General features: G+C 38.3%; 2 protein-coding genes across 6 annotated transcripts; both read right to left on the bottom strand.

Annotated features, from left to right (window-relative positions):
- Positions 1–1,872: 1,872 nt before the first annotated feature.
- On the bottom strand, positions 1,873–9,105 carry gorasp2 (golgi reassembly stacking protein 2). 2 transcript variants are annotated; one of them, XM_048200230.1, is made up of 11 exons: positions 8,767–9,105; positions 8,116–8,196; positions 7,684–7,887; positions 7,335–7,421; positions 5,486–5,616; positions 5,280–5,412; positions 5,075–5,198; positions 4,892–4,978; positions 4,648–4,779; positions 2,449–2,766; positions 1,873–2,078 (listed from the first exon to the last, which is right to left on the bottom strand). In XM_048200230.1, exons 1-10 carry the CDS (start codon positions 8,827–8,829, stop codon positions 2,480–2,482), a joined length of 1,329 nt encoding a protein of 442 aa, XP_048056187.1. In that variant the 5' UTR covers positions 8,830–9,105; the 3' UTR covers positions 1,873–2,078; positions 2,449–2,479. The 2 variants fall into 2 exon arrangements, with proteins under 2 accessions (XP_048056187.1, XP_048056186.1); XM_048200229.1 differs by having other exon boundaries at positions 1,873–2,766; positions 8,767–9,104.
- A 706-nt stretch (positions 9,106–9,811) lies between these two features.
- Positions 9,812–14,704, bottom strand: LOC125274111. 4 transcript variants are annotated; one of them, XM_048200228.1, is made up of 4 exons: positions 14,594–14,704; positions 13,682–14,012; positions 13,157–13,298; positions 9,812–10,952 (listed from the first exon to the last, which is right to left on the bottom strand). In XM_048200228.1, exons 2-4 carry the CDS (start codon positions 13,882–13,884, stop codon positions 10,200–10,202), a joined length of 1,098 nt encoding a protein of 365 aa, XP_048056185.1. In that variant the 5' UTR covers positions 13,885–14,012; positions 14,594–14,704; the 3' UTR covers positions 9,812–10,199. The 4 variants fall into 4 exon arrangements, with proteins under 4 accessions (XP_048056185.1, XP_048056183.1, XP_048056184.1 ...); XM_048200226.1 differs by lacking the exon at positions 14,594–14,704 and adding an exon at positions 14,339–14,577 and having other exon boundaries at positions 13,682–14,165; XM_048200227.1 differs by lacking the exon at positions 14,594–14,704 and adding an exon at positions 14,339–14,577.
- Between the last annotated feature and the right edge of the window lie 7,218 nt (positions 14,705–21,922).

The following is a 21,922-nucleotide window of genomic DNA, read 5'->3' as shown; positions in this document are numbered from 1 at the left end:
TTTGGATACATGTGCTTTCTTTCCTTTGGTGTTTGTGGTGACTGATTTTTTTTTTTTTTTTTTTGGACATTTTCATGTGATATCAGAGCTGTTCTTGTTAGTACCAGCTTTGTTTGCTTTCAGGGCCCCTGCTGGACAGAATCAAAAGTTGGCCTACATTTCACAGCCAAGTTGAGTGATCAGTCTACAGCTGACCAGTGAATTTACCAGCTTGTTGTAATTACTGAGAATTCATTTTTTCATAGCACAGGGAAAAAAAACACTTAACAGGGCTTAAAATTAAAGGTGTCATTGAACGTTTTTTTTACAAGATGTAATATAAGTCTAAGGTGTCCCCTGAATGTGTCTGTGAAGTTTCAGCTCAAAATACCCCATAGATTTTTTTTTTTTATTAATTTTTTTAACTGCCTATTTTGGGGCATCATTAAATATGAGCTGATTCATGCTGCGCGGCCCCTTTAAATCTGGCGCTCCCCCGCCCACGGAGCTCGCGTTTGCCTTTAACAGCATAAGCAAAGTTCACAAAGCTAATATAACCCTCAAAATGGATCTTTACAAAGTGTTCGTCATGCATGCTGCATGCATACATCGGATTATGTGAGTATTGTATTTATTTGGATGTTTACATTTGATTCTGAATGAGTTTGAGGCTATGCTCCGTGGCTAACGGCTAATGCTACACTGTTGGAGAGATTTATAAAGAATGAAGTTGTGTTTATGAATTATACAGACTGCAAGTGTTTAATGAAAAAATATCGACTGCTTTTGTCTCCGTGAATACAGTAAGAAACGATGATAACTTTAACCACATTTAACAGTACATTAGCAAACATGCTAACGAAACATTTAGAAAGACAGTTTACAAATATCACTAAAAATATCATGATATCATGGATCATGTCAGTTATTATTGCTCCATCTGCCATTTTTCGCTATTGTTCTTGCTTGCTTACCTAGTCTGATGATTCAGCTGTGCAGATCCAGACGTTAATACTGGCTGCCCTTGTCTAATGCCTTGAACATATGCAAATATATGCAAATATAGCATATGCAAATATTGGGGGCGTACATATTAATGATCCCGACTGTTACGTAACAGCTGTGGTATCGAAACTAGAATTGTGAATTTTCACAGGTATCTAAAATTTTGGTGTCATAAACTGCCTGTTTTTGCAAAAACAGTTTCATGGCCGGTAAAAAATATTTATGGCTGGTAAATTTTCTTGTCACCGGCAATTGGTAGGTGTGGAAAAAAGTTAGTTTTAGGCCTAAAACTAACTTTTTTTCCACACCTGCCAATATGTACAGTATATATTTTAATATATGCATTGGTGTCCTGATCATCTGACTCTGCATTATCGCATACACCATGCTCTTCAGATATGAGCGTGGCTACTGAAAATCTCTTATCACTTGACCACGTTAAAAACAAGGAATTGTAAAGTGATATATAGATCACTGCACTTAATACAAACTATATGCTTAAAGCTGCCATCCATAACTTTTTGTTGGTTAAAAATGATCCAAAATCAATTTGAGCAAGTACATAACCAGCCATTGTTCGAAACTATCTCCTTACCTTAGCCCGATTCACAATGGTTAGCTAATAATGTTTCCTAATTCGGGTGGTACTGGTGGGTTTTTGCAGGAAAGTATTCACACTGATGTGGTGACTGACAGCAAACATTAGATTCATCCACGCTGAGGAGCCGTGCCGAAGCACAACCCGCGTAAAGACAATTCCACAAACTGCAATTGCAGGTTTCAAACAGAGATGGAGACAAAGAGGCAACTTATGGACTGCAGCTTTAACTGTGATAGATTTATAGTCAATTCATAAATCCCTAATTTAGATTCAACAGAGACAGTCCATAGTGTAAAACTGGGTATTTTATTGCTTGTGTATGTTTGAATTAGAGTTTCCTTCACAATCTTCAAACTGCACAAGCGCACATTCAGCCCTGCAGCACATCTGAACTGTGTTTCCGTTCACCTTGATGGCAGAGCTATCTTCCAGAGAGTGTGTGAGCGAGAGAAACAGAGGCCCAGAGCCCAGTCTGACCACGTATAGAGATTTTCTGAGAAAAATCAAAGCATTCAAAACAAACGTGGTGCAAAGAAAGAAAGAAAAAAGTCAGACGTTACATTGTAAAATCACATAGCAATTGGTAATTACAGGGAATGCTATACTAAGGTTTGAAAGGTGATTACAGGATATACAGAAAGAAAAAGCATGAGACAACACAGATTCTGAGGAGAGTGTAAACCAGACATACAACAGTCACATCTTTTTATTTTTAAATGTATGTTTTAATATTCGATATCTGTCCACACGCTCATTACTCTCTGACCTCAGGCACTGGTGTCTCTCAACAGAACCGTGTTTATCTCTGTGTGCGTTTACACACTGGAATCTTTTTGTACGGAATAAATACAATAGAGACATACAGAGGGACGCCCTCCGGCCACGGTCGGGTCATTACGAGGACTCCGGGGCCACCTGTGCATCCGTCGTCTGTTGTAAGAGGGTCTCCGTGGCAACGGGCATCTCTGAGGGCATGTCTTTCACCGCAGGGTTAGGCGTGGCATCCAGTATCAGTGCTGGAGTTTGCACACTCGCTAAGGAGACAGGCGGGACCAGGTCAGATGGTGCCAGGGAAGATGGCAGCGTGACTCCTGGCATGCTGGGAAGTGTGGAAGATAGAACGGTGTGCATGGGCAGAGGAGAGATGCCAGGCAGGTTCAGAGGAGGAAGAGGGGGCAAACCTACAGAGAGACATGCAGTGTTTGCATTAGTGTGATTAAAGGGGACATATCATGAAAATCTGACTTTTTCCATGTTTAAGTGCTATAATCGGGTGCCCGGTGCATCTAACAACCCAGAAAACGTGAAAAAGGACAACCCAGTAACTTTTTTTTGGCAAGCCTTCCTCTGCAAGCATGTGAAAAAACGAGCTGCTCAGATTTCCCTCCCCTTGTGACGTAGGAAGGGGATCTTATTATAATAGTACCGCCCCTTAAACTGCAAGTTTCCACCCACAGCACCGTCATTTTGTTTTCGCAAGCAACAACAGTGTACCAGTTAACGGCATGGCAAAAGTTCAAGCATAGCATGCTAACTGTTCTGTCGTTGGCTGCACATACAATCACAGAACACTATTTATAGTCTCGTTAGCTTGGATAGCCTGCAAGTTGACCCTGGCAAGCTTGATTGCTAAAAAGTGAGCGTTTCTGTCCAAGCAATATTTTGGAAAAAATATTGGATCATTCACAGCATTTGATAGCAATCATAAACGTTAGCTTGGTGTGTATGGCTCTGTTTGGCAAACAGGTACACTATGTATAGTGGGCGCCCATACGGGTTTTGCACAAAACATTAACATGATGGCACATGCTAGTCGAGGAGCTGAATCAACTCCACAGCAACTACATAAATTTATACACTAACCATTCAGAAACATCCAGTTGCATTCTAAAAGTTGCTTCCTAAGTGTCTCCATCAGTGTCCGACTCCGGTTTAAACAATGTACAGTCAAACCAAAAATTATTCAGACAATAGATATAATTTTTAATATTTTTTTTACTAGTTGGTGCAGGACACCATAGTTCATTTACCCAAAAATTCTTCATATAAATTTTGGTTTGACTGTAAGGCTGAACAGAGTTATTAGAATTGTCATTTTGACTGTGTGAGACTCTCCAGCTTTGTTGTTGAGCAACTGATGCGCATGCTGTTAAAGCTCCGCCTTTTTCTGAAAAGCGGCCGGGAACAGCAGCTCATTTGCATTTTAAGGGACATACACTAAAACGGCATGTTTTTGCTCACACCCAAATAGGGGAAAATTTGACGCGATATAATAAATGATCCGTGGAGTATTTTCTGAAACGTCACAGACACATTCTGGGGACACCAGAGACTTATATTACATCTTGTGAAAAGTGGCATAATGGGTCAATTTAAATAATTGCCTTTTCAATTTTAATAAATCACATTTAGTATCACGATTACTGCTTTTCTGTCCCCAAATTTAAAACCTCTTAAAATGACGACCTTTTTTTTTTTTTTTTTTTTTACATTTAAGATATTTAAAGGGGTCCTATTATACTTTTTTACATGTTCATCTTTCTTTAGTGTGTAATGTTGCTTTTTGAGCATAAAAAAGGTCAGCAAAGTTACAAAGTCACTCCAAAGGGAGTTATACTCTATATCAGTGCGCACTGTTTCTGAACTCCCCGAAACGCCTCCATTGTAGTCTTGAGTTTTCTTCCAGGAACGAACACGTCACAGTATTCCTCATTTAAATAATTCCCACCCAAGGTATATGCAAAATAAAGGGGCAGAGCCTAGTTGAGTTAGTTAGTAGTTTGTTGAAACTCGTGGTTATGGTAAGGGGCAGGACATTTCCTAAACACGCTTAAAGAAGTTGACCAATCACAACACACTGGTCCAGCCAACCAATCAGAGCATAAAAAGTTCCCTTCTAGACTTATTACTTTAAATTTCATCAAAATGAATTTAATACTTAAGGACCCGTGAGGACCCAGTTTACATGTCAGTCGCACACGTGTCGGTTCCTTCCTGATTAAGTGGCTGGTTCTTGGTCAGAATAAGCTGTAATGTGGTATATAATGTATAATAATGTATACCTGCTGTATTATGAGGTAACCCACTGATTCCAGCTAAAGATACAGCGCTAAGGTCCGGTAATGGTAGATTAAGGTTTGGGAGGTTAGGCAGGTTTGGCAGGGGAGGGAGACCAGACGGTAAGGACATCAAACCTGCAAACACAAAATGAAAATCATTTATTCACATAACAGAGAATGTGAAAAGAAACTTTTCTCCCAGTTTTCATTCATTTCACAAAAATAGAGACAAGGGCATGTTCTCTACCTGGTACAGTGGTGGAGGGGTTGACAATGGGAAGGGTACCCAGCCCTGGGGTCACCTGAGTGGGCAGCAGGGGGACTGTAGGAACACCTGCAGAAAATGACAATATTTGTATTATATTAATATTATAAATGAGCGATGTAGAAAAAGTACAGAATAAATGTAAAAACATTGTTGACATTTCACCTGTGTGGAGCTCACTGGGTATTGAGGGCGGGGCAGAGCTGAGTGACAGGCCGGACAGACTGTCCTCAAGCCCTGTGGGAACAGACTGCGACACAGGGGGCGGAGTCACTGCAGACAGCTGAACCTACACAAAACGTCATGGAGGTCAAACGGCTGACCAAATATATTCAAATACACCAAGCAAAACTCATATACACAAACTAACCTCTGTGAAGCCGTCTTTCAGCGGGCTGGTGGGCTCACTGGGGGTGTGTCCGGGGAAGCTAAATTTCTTGCCCTCTTCAAAGGGCCGAGTAGGGATTCTGTGCAGGTAACCATAGCCGATACCGCAGCCAAGACTGAACGGAGAAAAATCATCATGTTAGACATGCACACAGAGGCAGGTACCAGAAGAGCAAGAGTTTTACACACCTGCCCTCTCCACCCCAGGCACTGTTGGGAGTAATGACCACTTCTCTGCAGTTGTCCGTGTCTGTGTTATAGACGTAGAGTTTCAGGCCTTTGCCCTCATGGGTTTCTATCAATGAGAATAAGTCCTCTGACTGGAGAAAGAGCACAGCGCACAAAATAAAATCACTGAAATTTATTTTGATTCAATGATCTAGTTCAAACATTTTTTTTTACCTTGCAAACTTTTGCAAACCTGGTTTCACAGACAGGGCTTAGATTAAGCCATGATTAGGTCTTGGTTCAATTACGGCATTTAAGTAGTTTTTATAAATATGCCTTAGAAAAAAAAACATCACTGGTGTGCATCTTGAGACGAAACAATGGCACGGACATATTTTAAGGGAGCGTTCACACTTGTCATGTTTGGTTTGATTAAACCGAACCCTGGTGCGATTGCTCTGTTAGTGCGGTTCATTTGAACATGCGTGAACGCTGCCATCTTAACCCTAGTGCGCACCAAACAAGTGGACAGAGATCGCTGAAAAGATGGGTCTTGGTCTGCTTCCAAACTAACTCTGGTGTGGTTCAAATGATATATGGACACAACACGGACCAAAGACATGTAAATAAACCAAAAACAGGAAGATGAGACCCCAGTAAAGAATCCTCACACATATCGTTTTTTCTCATCATAGTTGCGAGTTTGCCCATCACGGGCATCAGACGCGCGTCTCCACACAGATCATTTGTGTGTGTGAGACGTAGGGATTCCCGCTGCTGTTTTGACTCCCAGCTGGCCAAACTATCATCATATGCAGGCTACGCACACACAACAAGTGCATTTACCTCAGCACACAGCATTGTTTTGGATGTTTGATAAGTTCTGTCTCGAAATAGGCAATACATCATAAAATCCGGCCAATCGGGTTGTGAATGTATCCCTATGCCTTTAGGTTCGGTGCTAAAATTGCCAATCTGAATGCTAATCGGACCATGACTAAATGTTTTTTTTTTTTTTTTTTTTGGTCCAAACCAAACAAACCAAACTGCAAGTTCATCTTAGGGTGCCAAGATATGTCAGTGCAAGTTGCTTTCAGTTAAAAAAGCTCAAACATGCATTTTAGTTTGGGACAAGGCTTAAGCCTTGTCTGTGAAACCAGGGGTTAGTTTTTTATATTTTCAGATTTCATTGTAATTTTGTTTTAAGTTGTAGTAATTTTGTTATGTGCTTGTCATTGTTTTAATTTTTAATTTTAATTTAGCCTTCATTCATTTTTAGTTTTAGTCATTTTAGCACTTAAACCTATTTATCAAAAACTTTTTTTTAAACTTGTTTCATTTAACAATAACAAACACTGGTCTTGAAAACATAAGAGGAGGTTTAAACTAAAAACAATATAGTTTTGCACTATATGTCATCGTTTTACAGAAAATGTATGCTCATGAATTTATGAACATTATTACAGTCGTTTAATTCACAGCTTCTTTTCCTTAAAGGAATTTGTAAAGTGAATGAAACTTTTAACGAAAAATCTAAACATTTCTAGCAAATATAAAGATGCAAAATGCTAATAATACAAACTATTTTATTAACAGAAAATGAGCACTGCATTTCACGGTCATTTCAGCTCTTTTCTAGGGTGCCTGAAGAATCTGTAGGTTTTGTCATCAGAGTTTGTTAGCAAACCATCATTTTATGTATTATCTATATTTGAGCTGCAGAGAGTGACATCCATTGACAATTTATCCCTAAACCAAAAAAAAAAACTACATTTAACAACTAGACTACAATTCTAGTATGTGTCTGAGATGTCTTTGCACCATCATCATGATGTCTGAAAAGAGTTTGTGATGTGAAAGAGAAGTGTACCTCGTTCATGACTGTGTCTGCTCCGATAATGTAGTCTGTGTGTGGTCTCAAACCTGCTAATGCAGCTGGAGAATTTGGTTCCACTTCCTACAAAACAAGAGAAGAAAGCAAGTCAAGGCTTACATTTCATCTTACAGCTGGACCGACCGGTCTGTTTTACAAGCCCACAGCCTTTTCGAACACCATGCTAAATTATAACTAATTGACCAAAAGTTGTTAATAAAAATGAGTTCAAAGCAAACATGCTATTTTCGCTCAACAAATGCTACCCCACCCTTACAAAATATGCAGTGTAAATAACTCATTCCAGCATCTTTCTCTAATTCCATTTCACCACCTTTTCACTTACCAAAACATGCCAGACATTCTCATTGGCTCCCTCAAAGCTGCAAAAGCGGATGCTGACCCCCAGAAGACCCTGGCCGCCCCACATGTTGCTAGGAGTAACGGTGGCTTCCCGCAGCTCGAGGGTTTTGCTGCTGTACACTAGCATCTTCACAGGTTTCTCAACGCTAGCCTTCAGTATGTCTTTCAGCGTGTCATTATCCTTGTTCTATATATAAAAAATAAATAAATAAAAGCAAAAACAACATTAAACAGTAACAAACAAACTATGTAGGACTGTGTAAAATGATGCTATATACCATATAAAATGTGGTCAAATGTGTCAACATACATTTTAAATAATGTACAGTCTAGGTGTGCATATATAAAATGTTTTACAATGGCTTCAAATGTGGTTTGATGATGGATGACCATGCACCATGTGCAACAAACCTACCAGTCTGGTGTTGTTGATGGACACAATGAAGTCAAAGAACGGTTCGAGACCTGCTCTGTGCCCGGGAGAATTCTCCTGCACCTGCATAATAGAGAAAGGAGCCGAGTTATACCCTAACATTCGAATTTAACCATCAAATAAACCATTCAAATATATATCAAACATCAATATCTCCTAGCAAAACTCTAGACTGGCAAAACGTAACCTTTCTATCATATTCTTGACTGAGATCAGAATCAACCTTCAAAACAGTTACGTTATGCTGTTCCCCAATTAAATAGCTTTATTTAGGTCAATTTGAGTTATGACACATGAACACTTAACATTTTAACAGTGAAGCATAATGACATGTAACTAGTAAGCTTCTTTAACATCCCATCCAAAAAATAATAATTACAAGGCGCAGTAGGATAAATAAACACGTGCATTTTAAATGCTATTAGTCTTTGCATGTCAAATGCAGAAAAGAAATTTCTTGACATTTTACAGCAGAGATTTTCATTTAGCCATATTAGCATTTAGCCACTGTCAGGAGGCCACACTGACGTCCCCGGCCTCAATTTGAATTTTCCGCCGCCTGCGAGTCGCGATCTACCGCATGAGTTAAAGAGAGAGACCGATAGAGCGGGCGCATCTGTAAAACACACTCACTCTGAGAACGTGATAGCCCTCGGAACCACCTCCTGGAATTTCCACGCTCTGTGATCCCCCCATGATCCCCGCTTCGTGTCACCTGTGAGAAAATTGTCCGTTTTATTTTTTTTGCTACTAGCAGCCGGTTTTGTGAACAGACACGTCGGAGTCTCCCAAGGATGCGCACGACGGCGGTGAATGACGTGGCAGCGCAAGGAAGGCTCGTGCTTATGTGGCGCACAGGTGAGACTGCAGCGGTACACACAGGGGCATTTTTAGTATATGAATCAGTGAAACATGGTCTATTTTGGTCTATCATTTGTAAGTGAAAAGTAGGTAAACGATGGGATATTCAACCATAGCGCTTGAATACACGGAAGCGATATCGGATTCCCGAGCGAATCATTCGTTTGAATCGGATCTTTTCTATGAATCGGTTGAACGGTTCACTAGCCAGTCTGAACGATTCGTTCAAGTGAGGTGGTTGCGTTGTCGAGTTATCGGAAACATTGTAGGACAGTCTTAAAAATGCCCCACTCGTTTTCTCTGCTAATAAAAATAACACATAAATCCTTTTGGTGCCCCGTCTCTCAAAATATTTTTTAGGTCGATAATGGGTGGATGTATTTGCTGAATAGCATTAAAGGCACCATGAAATCGAAATAAACCATTCCTTTTTTTAATGGAGTATAGCAGTGTTTGTTATAAATGATTTATCGTGCACATCATTATTTGATTATAGATTATGAGGACACATAAATAAATGAAAAAAAAAAAATAATAATCCCCTCCCTCTTGCAAGGACATCTCTTCTCTGATGACGTGTTCACCGACATGAGGGCGGGCCAACCTGTCACTCACTTGGGATCACAGCAATAGCAACAATCCAATCAATTCCCCATAGACAATATCAAGTCCCGAAATGTTCCAGTTTTGTTAAGCATCAAGTTTAGGTGCATGAAAATGTAGTCAATGTCCCTACAATAACAGAGAGGTGTGTAAAACTCTTAGACGACTTTTAAAGAGTATTTCATGAACTTCACATACCTTTGAAAATCCAGCATTTCGTTGATCCTGATAAGCATTTATTGTCACAGCTGTAAACATGATGGACTGCAGAAGGTCAATGAACAAAGAGAAAAATGTTTCTTTTCTAGACAGATTTGTCAATGACAAAATTCATTATAACATTTAAAATAAATGTATCATATTGTCACAGTATAAAAGATGTTTTCCGTCTTCATACATTCTACTAGATATAAAAGACTGTTAATGAAAACTTTGACAAATAGCTTGAAGTCAAAACATGTATTGCTGCTACATAAATATGCATCACATCTGTGACATCAGAAAATCCGGTTCTTTTTGAAATCGTTGTGTAGTGCTAAGAACCAGAACTGATGGAGGCTCATTGTCATTTTGGTGAGCAAGCGTCCAGTTTCTCAGTGAGGTTAATACAGAGTCAGTTCTTTGGCCCAAGCCTTGACCAGTGGCTTGTTTTGATAGTTTGTTAGGAGGCAGGCTACCTCAAAAAGCTGGTTGATTCTGCCAGAAAAGGTCAGAGGGATAATAGTGTCAAACAGTTTGATCTCTTTGATGCGCCGAATTATCCTCTCCACGTGTATCCTTAACCGTGCAATGTCCTGAGTGACCAGCACTTCATCATGAGACAGCTGAAAAGGTGGTCTGTAAACTTTGCAGGGCACTAGGTCATCGATTCTGAAACCCTCGTCCACCATTACAGCCATGTCTTTATCCAAAAGAGGGATAATTCCAGATTGCCTGAACAATTCTTTGTCACTGACAGAGCCTGGATATAGTGAGGAAACAAATGAAACAGCACCATGTGGTGACACACCGATCATTCCTTTCAGGGTAGTGTGGGATTTACACTGAGAAAACGTCTCACTCTGTAAGAGTAAAGATGAAGGCACCTGACATCTCAGCTCTGTACAGTCAATAATGACTTGGGTGTCAGAGTACTTGCCGAACACACTCGGCATCGTGGCTCTAATTTCCTCAGGAGACATCCAAATTCTGACAGCGCCCAATAAGGTGTACAAAAAATTTACCCAACTTTTGATTATCCTGCTGACGGCAGACTGGTGAATATTGAAGCGATCACCAAGATCTTTCTCCTTCAGACCCAGCGACAGGTACACCAAGAACAGGAACAGTTCATCGATTAGTGGAAGACATCGGCTCTGGAAGGGGGTAAGTCTCAGTGTTATTAATGATAATCATTGCCTGGTCATACATTTATCTATGCGTTTTAAATGAGATTGAATTAGATATCAGTGTTCTTTCGGGGAGTGATTTATCAAGCTGCTTTTAAAAACAAAATGATGCAGTATAAACCAGTGTTTCTCAACTCCAGTCCTGGATAGAGGTTTGGGTTAATGTTTTATAAATAGCTCCAGGTTCGGGTTTGTAACTACAGAAAAACATATTATATATTTGTATGCAATCCTAAAATACAGCATATTGCTAAAAGGTATTTTCTGTGAGAAATGGACTTCGGGTTTGAGCTTAAAGGGTTTAAACCCAAAAATTTCTGTCATTAATTACTCACCCTCATGTTGTTCCAAACCTTCAAGACCTTCGTTTATCTTCAGAACACAAATTAAGATTTTTTTGATGAAATCTGAGAGATTTTTTATCCCCCATAGAAAGCAATGAAATTACCACATTCAAGGTCCAGAGAAGTAGTAAAGACATTGTTAAAATAGTCAACGTGACTACAGTGGTTCAACCTTAGGCCCCGTCCACACAAAGCCAGATCTTTTCCTATCCAATCTTTTTTTTCCCTCGTCTCAAGAAATATCTGCGTACACACGAAACTGCTGAAACCGACTCAAAATGATGTAGTATACATGCCAGACCAGTATATGGTGCTGCAGTTTTGCCACAGAGATACACTTAAAACAGAGGATAAGACTTGAAGCATGCGCATAGACCTTGCGCTCTGTATACAAACTACAGTAAAGCTTAGAAATAACGCTTTATTTTGGCTCAGTAGCTTCTGCAGCACAAACACAAGCATCTAGAGTCTGCTATTGTTGTTGTTGTTGCTGTTTTGTGCTGTTAGCGCTGTCAAAGTTGTGAAAGTAGACGCAATGACAGCGAGAAACATCAATGGCCCGCGCAGTTAACTAATCACTTCCGGACCCTCCTCCTCTTTATACATAGGCCTACACTGATGGGCTTGTGATCTTCACTTCTTTCAACATGAAATAACAACTAAAATAAATTCCAAATTTGCAGGTCGCACATGTGCGAGTACTTGTAAAAAATGCTTGTGCTGTTCAAAAACTAGTCGCAAAATGCAAGCATTTGGTCGAAGTCTGGAGCCCTGCATTAAAGGTGCTAAAGAGGATGTTTTGTTTTATACATTTTTGCAATATTACTTGAAACTGTCTTTACTAACTGATAAAAGACTATTTATTAGGTGCACTGAAAGGAATAATATTAATATACATCATCTGTGCACGAGGTAGGGCCTTAAAAACATCAGCCAATCGTTTACGTGATCATCGTGTAAACGATTGGCCCTCTGGCTTGTCAATCATTGCCGTGACGTTCCTTGTGAGAGACATGCGCGGATTGGCCCTCTGGCTTGTCAATCACTGCCATGACGTTTCTTGTGAGAGACGAGCGCGGCTGTGCGCTCCAGTAACTTTCCACACTCCACAGGCGCCGCATGCAATGTTTTTGTCAGGAGACAGGAGTAACAACTGCAGATTATGAGTTACCTGCGGTGAGTCCGACATAATGAATCCACTAACACAACACAGCGAATGCCGGTGGTAAACACTCGTGTTCCAATACGAGTGTTTACGAGTTTTGGGAGGCGTTCCTTCGAAGGAGGGGGGTTGTTCTTACACATGCGCTCATTTCAAAAACTCAGTAACAGTTTTTGGTTTCTCAGTCGACGAAAAGAACCTCTTTAGCACCTTTAAGGTCGAACCACTGTAGTCACGTTAACTATTTTAACAATGTTTTTACTACTTCTCCGGACCTTAAATGTGGTAATTTCATTGCTTTCAATGGGAGATAAAAAAAAAAAAACTCTCGGATTTCATCAAAAATATCTTAATTTGTGTTCTGAAGATGAACGGAGGTCTTATGAGTTTGGAACGACATGATGGTGAGTACTTAATGACAGAAATTTCATTTTTGGGTAAACTAACCCTTTAAAATGTATCTGTACCGGTCAGGTAGGGTCAAACGATCTCGGGTATGGGCTAGGTTTGGGCTTGAGTTTAAACCCACCTACCAGAATGTTTTACATGTCTCTCAAATTAAAACTTCTGATTCAACTCATCAGCTTGTTAGTGCATTATATAGGGAGACCTTTAAAACATCCTGAGGACTGGAGTTGAGAAACACTGGTATAAACGATGCCTACCGTATGACGAGGCAGATCAGCTGCTTTGTCAGGAGCTGCTGTTGGGCTGGAAGTGGATGGCTGTGTACCAACACGCACAATTCTCCTGGTTGCAGGTTCAATCTGCCTCCAAAATGCCTGTAGATGTCGGTAGCTGGCAAATCTAATAGAGTGAGACAAAAGTATTTATTTCCTTTAAATCCAAACATAACTCATTACTGATGTTAGCCCTGGTAGAGCTAAAGTGATTTACTTCTATTAGAATGAATTGCAGCACGATCTGAATTTTGTTATGGCTGCGTTGTTATATCAGCAGTCCTATGTGGTCATGTAAATCTCATATTGCTTTTATTCATTTACTTTAATATGGTCCTGTTTTCATATGGTGCCCTCATATCAGAGTTTCTCTCATTGGTCACCCAGTATAAAGGTTATTGGATGGAGGGATGGGTGAATAAGTGAATGAATGTGAACACAATCTAAGTCAGCAACAAAGTCATAACCACAGGTGTATGCAAGATAAATATCATATGACACAATACGTACCTGGTATAGAATCTAATGTCCTCGTCCGATGCTGAAAACCTCTCCAAGCCAAACGACTGCTTCAGTGTAACCTCTTCCAGTCTCTTTCGCAGCTCTTCTATCACCAGCTGTTGAGCCTCTATTTTCTCATATGCTATATCCAACGCTGATGGTTCTGGTTTTGCATCGTAATCGTGGCACTGAAGCAACAATTCAACATCCATGTTTTCCTTTTCAGTTACTCCATCCTCTGGTCGTGGTCTTCTCTCCCAGACACTGGCTGCCGGTAAAGAGTAATCGTTCCAGGCAAACAACACAGGCACAGCCCCCTCTTTCAAGCGTCGTCGTCCACCTTGAATGACATCCGTGGAAACGAAATGTCTACTACAGACTGTCGTGGTCCTCTTAATTACCAAATTCTCACGTCTCACATTACGTATCCATATTTTCCTTAAAGTTTCATCCTTTGGGAAGTGGTGGAAACTAATGGTGGAATTGAACTTCCCTGATATCGCGCATTTAGGTACACAACAGAAATCGCTGTTAGGATTATTTCGCTTCTGGTACTTTATTGGTTTTGACAAAGACATTTTCCTCTCAATATCATTCAGATATTAAAATAAAATAAAATAGAATGTAAAGTAAACATAAAATGAATAAGCGAGGCTAGCATATTACCTTAAAGTTCATGGTTACGTGCAACAAACTTTCCGTTTTCCAAAACAGGTTGCATCGCTTCCGGTTCAGGTCGTTCGTGAATATCAGAGCTGTTTTGCCAAATAAGCTTTTAAAGGAGCTACCAAAGATGACCATAACCGATGTCCACCGCATATGCAGATTAATATTGATCGTTTTTTCTTCTTCTCACAAACATTCGAATATTTAAATTGAATAAAACAATAAAAAAAATAACTAGCTAGGTTATATTATTACCTTTAAAGTCCAATATCGGGGTCAGTTCACACTGCTCTAACACTCCCCAGTAGCCTCTCACAGCAGAACACTCGAGATCCAAGGGGCGGAGTCGGGTAGGTTAAAGGTGCCCTAGAATTAAAAATTGAATTTATCTCGGCATAGTTAAATAACAAGAGTTAAGTACATGGAAATGACATACAGTGAGTCTCAAACACAGCTGTTTCCTCCTTCTTATAAATCTCATTTGTTTAAAAGACCTCCGACGAACAGGCGAATCTCAACATAACACCGACTGTTACGTAACAGTCGGGGTGTACGCCCCCAATATTTGCATATGCCAACCCATGTTGAAGGCATTAGACAAAGACAGCTGAATCATCAGACTAGGTAAGCAAGCAAGGACAATAGCAAAAAATGGCAGATGGAGCAATAATAACTGACATGATCCTTGATATCATGATATTTTTAGTGATATTTGTAAATTGTCTTTCTAAATGTTTTGTTAGCATGTTGTTAATGTACTGTTAAATGTGGTTAAAGTTACCATAGTTTCTTACTGTGTTCACGGAGACAAGACTGTCGTTATGTTCATTTTTTAAACACTTGCAGTCTGTATAATTCATAAACACAATTCTTTATAAATCTCTCCAACAGTGTGTAATGTTAGCTTTAACCACAGAGCACTATCAAACTCATTCAGAATCAAATGTAAACATCCAAATAAATACCATACTTACGCGATTAGACATGCTGCATGACGAACACTTTGTAAAGAACAATTTTGAGGTTTATATTAGCTGTGTGAACTTTGTTTATGCTGTTAAAGGCAAGCACCAGCTCCGTGGAGCGTGAACATTTAAAGGGGCCGCAGCCTAAATCGGCTCATATTTAATGATGCCCCAAAATAGGCAGTTAAAAAAATTAATTAAAAAAAATCTGTGGAGTATTTTCAGCTGAAACTTTACAGACACATTCAGGGGACACCTTAGACTTATATTACATCTTTTAAAAAGACATTCTACGGCACCTTTAAGGTATATGGAAAGTGGGAGGAGTTGGATCTAGAACCAGGGGGTGGAGATGGGTAGGTTTAGAGCCAGGGGGCAGAGTCGGGTAGGTTTAGGGCTATGGAAAGTGGGAGGAGTTGGATCTAGATCCAACCCCACCCCTTAGAAGCGGACAGCAGGGCCTGGCGCTCCCTCTGGCAGTGGCAGGTCACAGCGCCACTTCCGGTGGCATCAGCAGCTGTCACGGATTCTTCTGGCAGCTGCCACGGTCTTTCTTGGAGTTTGTCGCTGTTTGAGATGTTCTCAGTGGCGTGCGGTGGTATTTTAAAATTATGATGCAAAGTTAAAATAAAATAATACAAATAATACAATTGTATTATTATTATTATTATTATTATTATTATTATAAATTTTTATATATCTGCTGCCAGAGTTTGTGCTAGCAGTCACGATCGTTTTTTGCCGTTTCTGGCTGCAAACTACACTGTTTTTTTTTAAAAGATATGATGATGCATATTACATACCAGCAAGTAAATGGGACCAGAATATGATCCCAATAAACTAAATTGCATAAGCATTTTCCCATAAAAGAACACACATAAGGAGTGCTCAGCTGCCAATAGTACTACGCACGCGCGCAACACAAACATTTTTATTTAATGTAACGCTTTAGTTAATAACTAGTTGCTTGTATATTACTATATTAGCTGTTTATTAGTACTCATAAAGCACATATTGCCTCATTATGAGTGACCATATTCTACATCTCACCCTATACCTGAACAGTAATTAGAAGTTTATTGAGGCAAAAGTCAATAGTTAATAGTGAGAATTAGACCCAAAACTAAAGTGACACACACACACACACACACACTATATATATATATATATATATATATCATAATTCTAGAGTTAAAATAATCATTAGACACTTTTATTGAAACACTTAAGTTTTTAATGATTTTTTTAAATGTATTGTTATCATTGATTGATTTTTTTTTTTTAATTCTCATCATGAAGGATAACTTATTTATTCTCAAATCTGGCAAAGATTCTGTACTTCATTTTATCAACCATTTCTGTCCAGAACACCTCATAATCGTCTTTTTTCTCAAATACAAAAGTGAACAGTTCGGCTGGAGAACTTTCGCCGTATTCACCGATCCAGCTCTGCAATTTGCATTTGGATGCAATTTGTTCCTCCTTTTCCATTGAAAGGACAGTAGGAAACTGTATTTTTCCATCCCAGTTTCTCTTGCTACACCAGTCAGCAGCAGTCCTGCTGTCTCTGATAAGAAGGTTTTTCTGGATAAAATAACAAATATGGTCAAAGTATTTGATGCATAATGATGTTAATGCTTCAAACATAAAGCTGTTACAACATTTTTTAGGAAATGTGATTTATTTTTTATTTTTTATAATGAATGCTGTATATTAGTTCTTGTGCCATTTGAGACCTTAATGTCAAATCAAATTCCTTCAGAATTAATTAAATAACTGTTATGCGTCATCAGGAATCCCACAGATATTTGCCCGATATTTTATATTACAAAAATGTAACTTCATTCATGTACCATGTTTATATTATTCTCCATTTTTATTATTTTCATGACACATAAAAATTATGTAAAATGTAAAATAATCAGCAAAAACATATAAATCGAAGTTCCAAGCATCATTATTTAAGATTAATTCAATTTTGATGTTCGTGTAAGGGTTATAGGCTTCCCCCATTTAAGTATTGCCATTGAATAAAGCAAGTGTGCTTGAAAGAGCAGCTTTGCAAATATGTACCTGCATGTGTCTGTTACGACAGAGACACGGAGGCAGAGATAAAAGCAATCCAGGTAAGTTTATTGCACAAACAGCAGAGCACAGGGTGATGGTAAGCAGATAAGCAGTTCTTGAATAATGGAGAGAGTATAATACTGTCCTGATTTTGTCTTGCAGATGCAGATGGAGAGATGCGTTGGAAGGTGATGGCTGAGACACTCACACACACAGGTAGGTAGGTAGGTAGTAGGCACACGAGGAGAACAGGAGACGAGGGAGATGGAGTAGACAACTTGGAGCAGGTATGTATAGCGTTTGGAGTCCTTAAGGTAAGCATACATGAGTTGTAGTGCAAACGAGACCGGACAGTGAGTGCGTGTGAGTGTGGTGGTTTTGTAGTGGTGGTGATTGCAGTGCTGATGAGTCACAGGTGGCGGTGATCAGTATGCTGGTGATTGAGTGCGTGGGTAAGGGAGTGAGGTGGAACCTGACGTGTCTGTGACAGTGTCATGTCTCTTTGGATCCAATACATAAACTTGTTTAACACATCACATTAAGTTTTCTGAGGTTAATCTTGTTGGTAAAGTTAAAAAGAACAGTACATATTGTTTGTATTTTTTCTGTCTTTTGTTATTAATCTGGAATAAATGTAAAAATACATAAAAACACTAACTTGATTAGACTTATTGGTTTTGATAAACAGAATATTACATAGTCTAAAAATACAAAATATAACTGTATTTGGCCTTTTATATGTAATGTTTATTTAACCAGTTAACCTGTTAAAGGGTTAGTTCACCCAAAAATGAAAATAATGCCATTTATTACTCACCCTCGTGTCGTTCTACCCGTAAGACCTTCGTTCATCTTCAGAACACAAATTAAGATATTTTTGATTAAATCTGATGGCTCCGTGAGGCCTGCATAGACAGCAATGACCATAAAGGTACAAAAAACATATTTAAATCAGTTCATGTGAGTACAGTGGTTCAACCTTAATATTATAAAGCGATGAGAATATTTTTTGTGCTCCAAAAAAAAAACAAAATAACGACTTTTTAACAATATCTAGTGATGGCCGATTGCAAAACACTGCTTCGGAGGGTTATGAATCTTTTGAGTCGAATCAGTGATTTGGATCGCGTATCAAATCGCCAAACTGCTGAAATCATGTGACTTTGGCGCTCCGAACCACTGATTTGATTTGTAAAGCTCCGAAGCTTCACGAAGCAGTGTTTTGAAATCGGCCATCACAAGATATTGTTAAAAAGTCATTATTTTGTTGTTTTTTTGCCGCACAAAAATATTCTTGTCGCTTTATAATATTAAGGTATAACCACTGAATTCACATGAACTGATTTAAATATGTTTTTAGTGCCTTTATGGATCTTGAGAGAGGAAGTACCATTGCTGTCTATGCAGGCCTCACGGAGCCATCGGATTTAATCAAAAATATCTTAATTTGCGTTCCGAAGATTAACGAAGGCAGCTGCTTCGTTAATCTGAAGATGAACAAAGACCTTAGGGGTGTGGAACAACGTGAGGGTGAGTAATAAATGACATAATTTTCATTTTTGGGTGAAATAACCCTTTAAACTTATTTAAAGGATTGAACTATGTAGTGCAAAAGGCTGTCCAATACAAGTCAAAATGGCCATGGTTCCGATATTTCAGTCTTAAAGGGATTGTTCACCCAAAAATGAAAATTCTGTCATCATTTACTCACCCTCAAGTTATTCCAACTTCCAAACCTGTCTGAAGAAGATATTTTGAAGAATATGAGTTGCCAAACAATTAATCGTCCTCATTGACTTCCATAGTATTTTTTTCCATACTATCTATTAATCTATTAATACAGTTTTGGAACAACTTGAGGGTGTAATGTGGGGTTCAGCTTTATGCGCCCATGATCGCCCCCTGTGTGTAACATGTTTTCAGTTACTACACTGCCTCCCTGTGGCTGATAGAACCTATAGGCCGATAAATGGAAAACATAAGAGTCATCTTTTATAGATAGTGTGTAAGTCATGCTTTTGCAAATGTTTTTACAACTGAATTTTTCTCTAATCTTTGCATTATTTATACTTAATTTGGCTCCTCGGGTCTCTGATCTGATAGCCTGATGTATTGTAAAATGTAACTGGGCATATGAATATGGTAATCGTTCAGCAGTAGATTACTTACATATTATAATCGATTCCATATTCCAAATTGTAGTTAGTAACGTAATCCATTACATTACACATTTAAGGTAATATAACCAGACAACTTTTTGATTACTTTTAGATTGGTTTTGATTTTAGATGACATTTTAGTTATTTTAAAATGGTTTATACTGTCTTTTGTTGAAAGATTATTTAACTAACCCTAACCCCGGATAGTTAAAATTAATTAAATTCATTAAGATTAATTCAAAACAAAACACAAATAATCTCAAATGTGAAGTGTACAAGTAGTTTATTATAGGCTTTAAAATGAAGGCGTCAGATTTTACATTTCGAAAAGACGACTAATAGAACATTCTTATAGTTTAATCACTTTTATTGTGTTAATTGCAGTTTACATATAGTGTGATTGCATTTTAAAGTGCCAGCCTTACTGAGGAGACCAAATCGCTCTCCTCACATTCAACATTTACAGTCAACAATTTACAGCAATAGAGGAAAAAGATTATTGTGCATTTGTCAAAAACACTTTGAACAAATAGAGAACATTAAATAAAGTCATCTTTCACATTCCAAAGACAACAGCTGAATCTAAATACAGCAGTGAAATATCAATAAACCTTTAATAAATATTTATATTAACACAATCTTCCAGCATCCTGAGGACATCACTTCCAGCCTCCCTTCTAAGTTTGTGCTTTTTGCTTTATTGTTTTCTTTTGTTGTTTATATATGATGCTATAATTGCCTGAGTTGAATATCAATAATCAGCATTATACATCTGGTAACTAACCTTCAGATAATTGATAGGATTGCCTGTAACATTCAGTCAAAGATACACACAATAACATTATAACACTAACACACTGATTGCACAGAGTTAAAGGCCTGAACAACAATAAACATGTACAATATAGTCATATTTATATAAATGTATGTAGATTCATGTTATAATTTATATGCTTGCTTATTTCAAAGAATATCGAGTATATTGTAAAATGTATGGCACTAGTTCTGTCTTTGGCTCACAAGTACACTACTGGACCATTAAACATTAGCCTAAACTTATTTGATTATATATCTTGTCTTAAAATACAAATGAAGAACCATTACAAATGGGAGAAATACTGAACCTTTGAACACTGCTCGGCTCACGATATAAATAAAGGTCTTTGTTTATATATATTTTTATATCAGTAGAATATTTCAAACTGAAAATTGAATACCTATGTTTCACCTCACAAAGGTGTTGATTAAACACTTTACATGACCTGCTACAAGGTAAGTTCTAGAAACACAACACTAAAATACAGATCAACCACTGGTTTACACACAGACCCCACTACTACACAGAAAGGGCTTCGAGCTTCATTAAAAGGGTGCTGCGCCTTTGCTTGTCTTTATCTTGTATTTACAAACCGAAGCACCGGCTGTTACACATGATCCCAATGGACTTAGTGTGCTGTAAGGTGACCGTGTAGCTATACTATGGAAGCTCGTTTCCGTCATGGAACAAAAAAACTACAAGTAACTGCGAAAAAGATCATTGTGAGTTCATATCTTGCTTTATTTGTTGCAATTGCGAGTTTACATCTCGCATGTTCTTGCAATTACTAGTTTATATCTCGCAATTCGGACTTTATTTTTCCAATTCTAAATTTTTATATCTCACAATTCTGACTTTTTTCTCACAATTGCAAGTTTATATCTTACAATTCTGATTTTGAAAAAGTCAGAATTGTGAGATATAAACTCAGAATTATTGTGAGAAATAAAGTCAGAATTGTGATATAAGCTTGCAATCACAAAAGTAATTGCAACTTTTTTCTCATTTTTATAACGTTTTTTCTCGCAATTGTGAATTTATATCTTAGAATGTTGACATTTTTCTCCTTATTACAAGTTTTATTTGTAATTTGGAGTTTATATCTCACAATTCTAACTTTTTCTTGGAATTCTGAGTTTATGTTTCAAAATTCTGTGAAAAAAAGTCAGAATTGCGAGATACAAACCAAAGACTATAGAATAACACAAGACATGTCACTCGTATTGTTTTGAATGGGATAAAGTTTAACGCGCAATATGGCGGAATAAGTCCCGCCTTCAAAATAAGAGCCAATCGCCGACTGGTAAAATTATTGCGTCACTGCAGCGGCCGTTAGAAGCTCTGGTTTCTATAGAAACAGTCAGACTCGCGCCTCCGAAATGAGGCACAAGAGACGCACATTTAGGTCTGCGCATGCGCATTAGCTTGATCCAGCCTAAAAAATACAGTTTTTTTGTCATGATTCCAGCGTTTGGAAAAAAAATTATGAGACAGTTGTTGTCAGATTTCATTGATGATTTCAAATATGAAATTTAATCGAAAGCTTGGCAAACAGCTTTGGAGAATTTGATGTTTC

This window comes from Megalobrama amblycephala, linkage group LG8 (genome assembly GCF_018812025.1).
Source record: "Megalobrama amblycephala isolate DHTTF-2021 linkage group LG8, ASM1881202v1, whole genome shotgun sequence".
In the NCBI taxonomy this organism is placed as follows: domain Eukaryota; kingdom Metazoa; phylum Chordata; class Actinopteri; order Cypriniformes; family Xenocyprididae; genus Megalobrama; species Megalobrama amblycephala.
The sequence above is the reverse complement of the archived record's forward strand: the minus strand, read 5'-3'. Positions and strand labels throughout refer to the sequence as shown.

Excerpts from the sequence above, each read along its gene's own strand:
- gorasp2 (XM_048200230.1), bottom strand. The coding sequence starts at position 8,829 with ATGGGGGGATCACAGAGCGTGGAAATTCCAGGAGGTGGTTCCGAGGGC. Across the intron at positions 5,199-5,279 it reads TGAAAGACGGCTTCACAGAG|GTTCAGCTGTCTGCAGTGAC; the intron begins GTTAGTTTGTGT and ends CGTTTTGTGTAG. Across the intron at positions 4,979-5,074 it reads ACCCAGTGAGCTCCACACAG|GTGTTCCTACAGTCCCCCTG; the intron begins GTGAAATGTCAA and ends CATTTTCTGCAG.
- LOC125274111 (XM_048200225.1), bottom strand. The coding sequence starts at position 14,250 with ATGTCTTTGTCAAAACCAATAAAGTACCAGAAGCGAAATAATCCTAAC. Across the intron at positions 13,299-13,681 it reads GACATTAGATTCTATACCAG|ATTTGCCAGCTACCGACATC; the intron begins GTACGTATTGTG and ends TCACTCTATTAG. Across the intron at positions 10,953-13,156 it reads CTGATCTGCCTCGTCATACG|AGCCGATGTCTTCCACTAAT; the intron begins GTAGGCATCGTT and ends ACCCCCTTCCAG.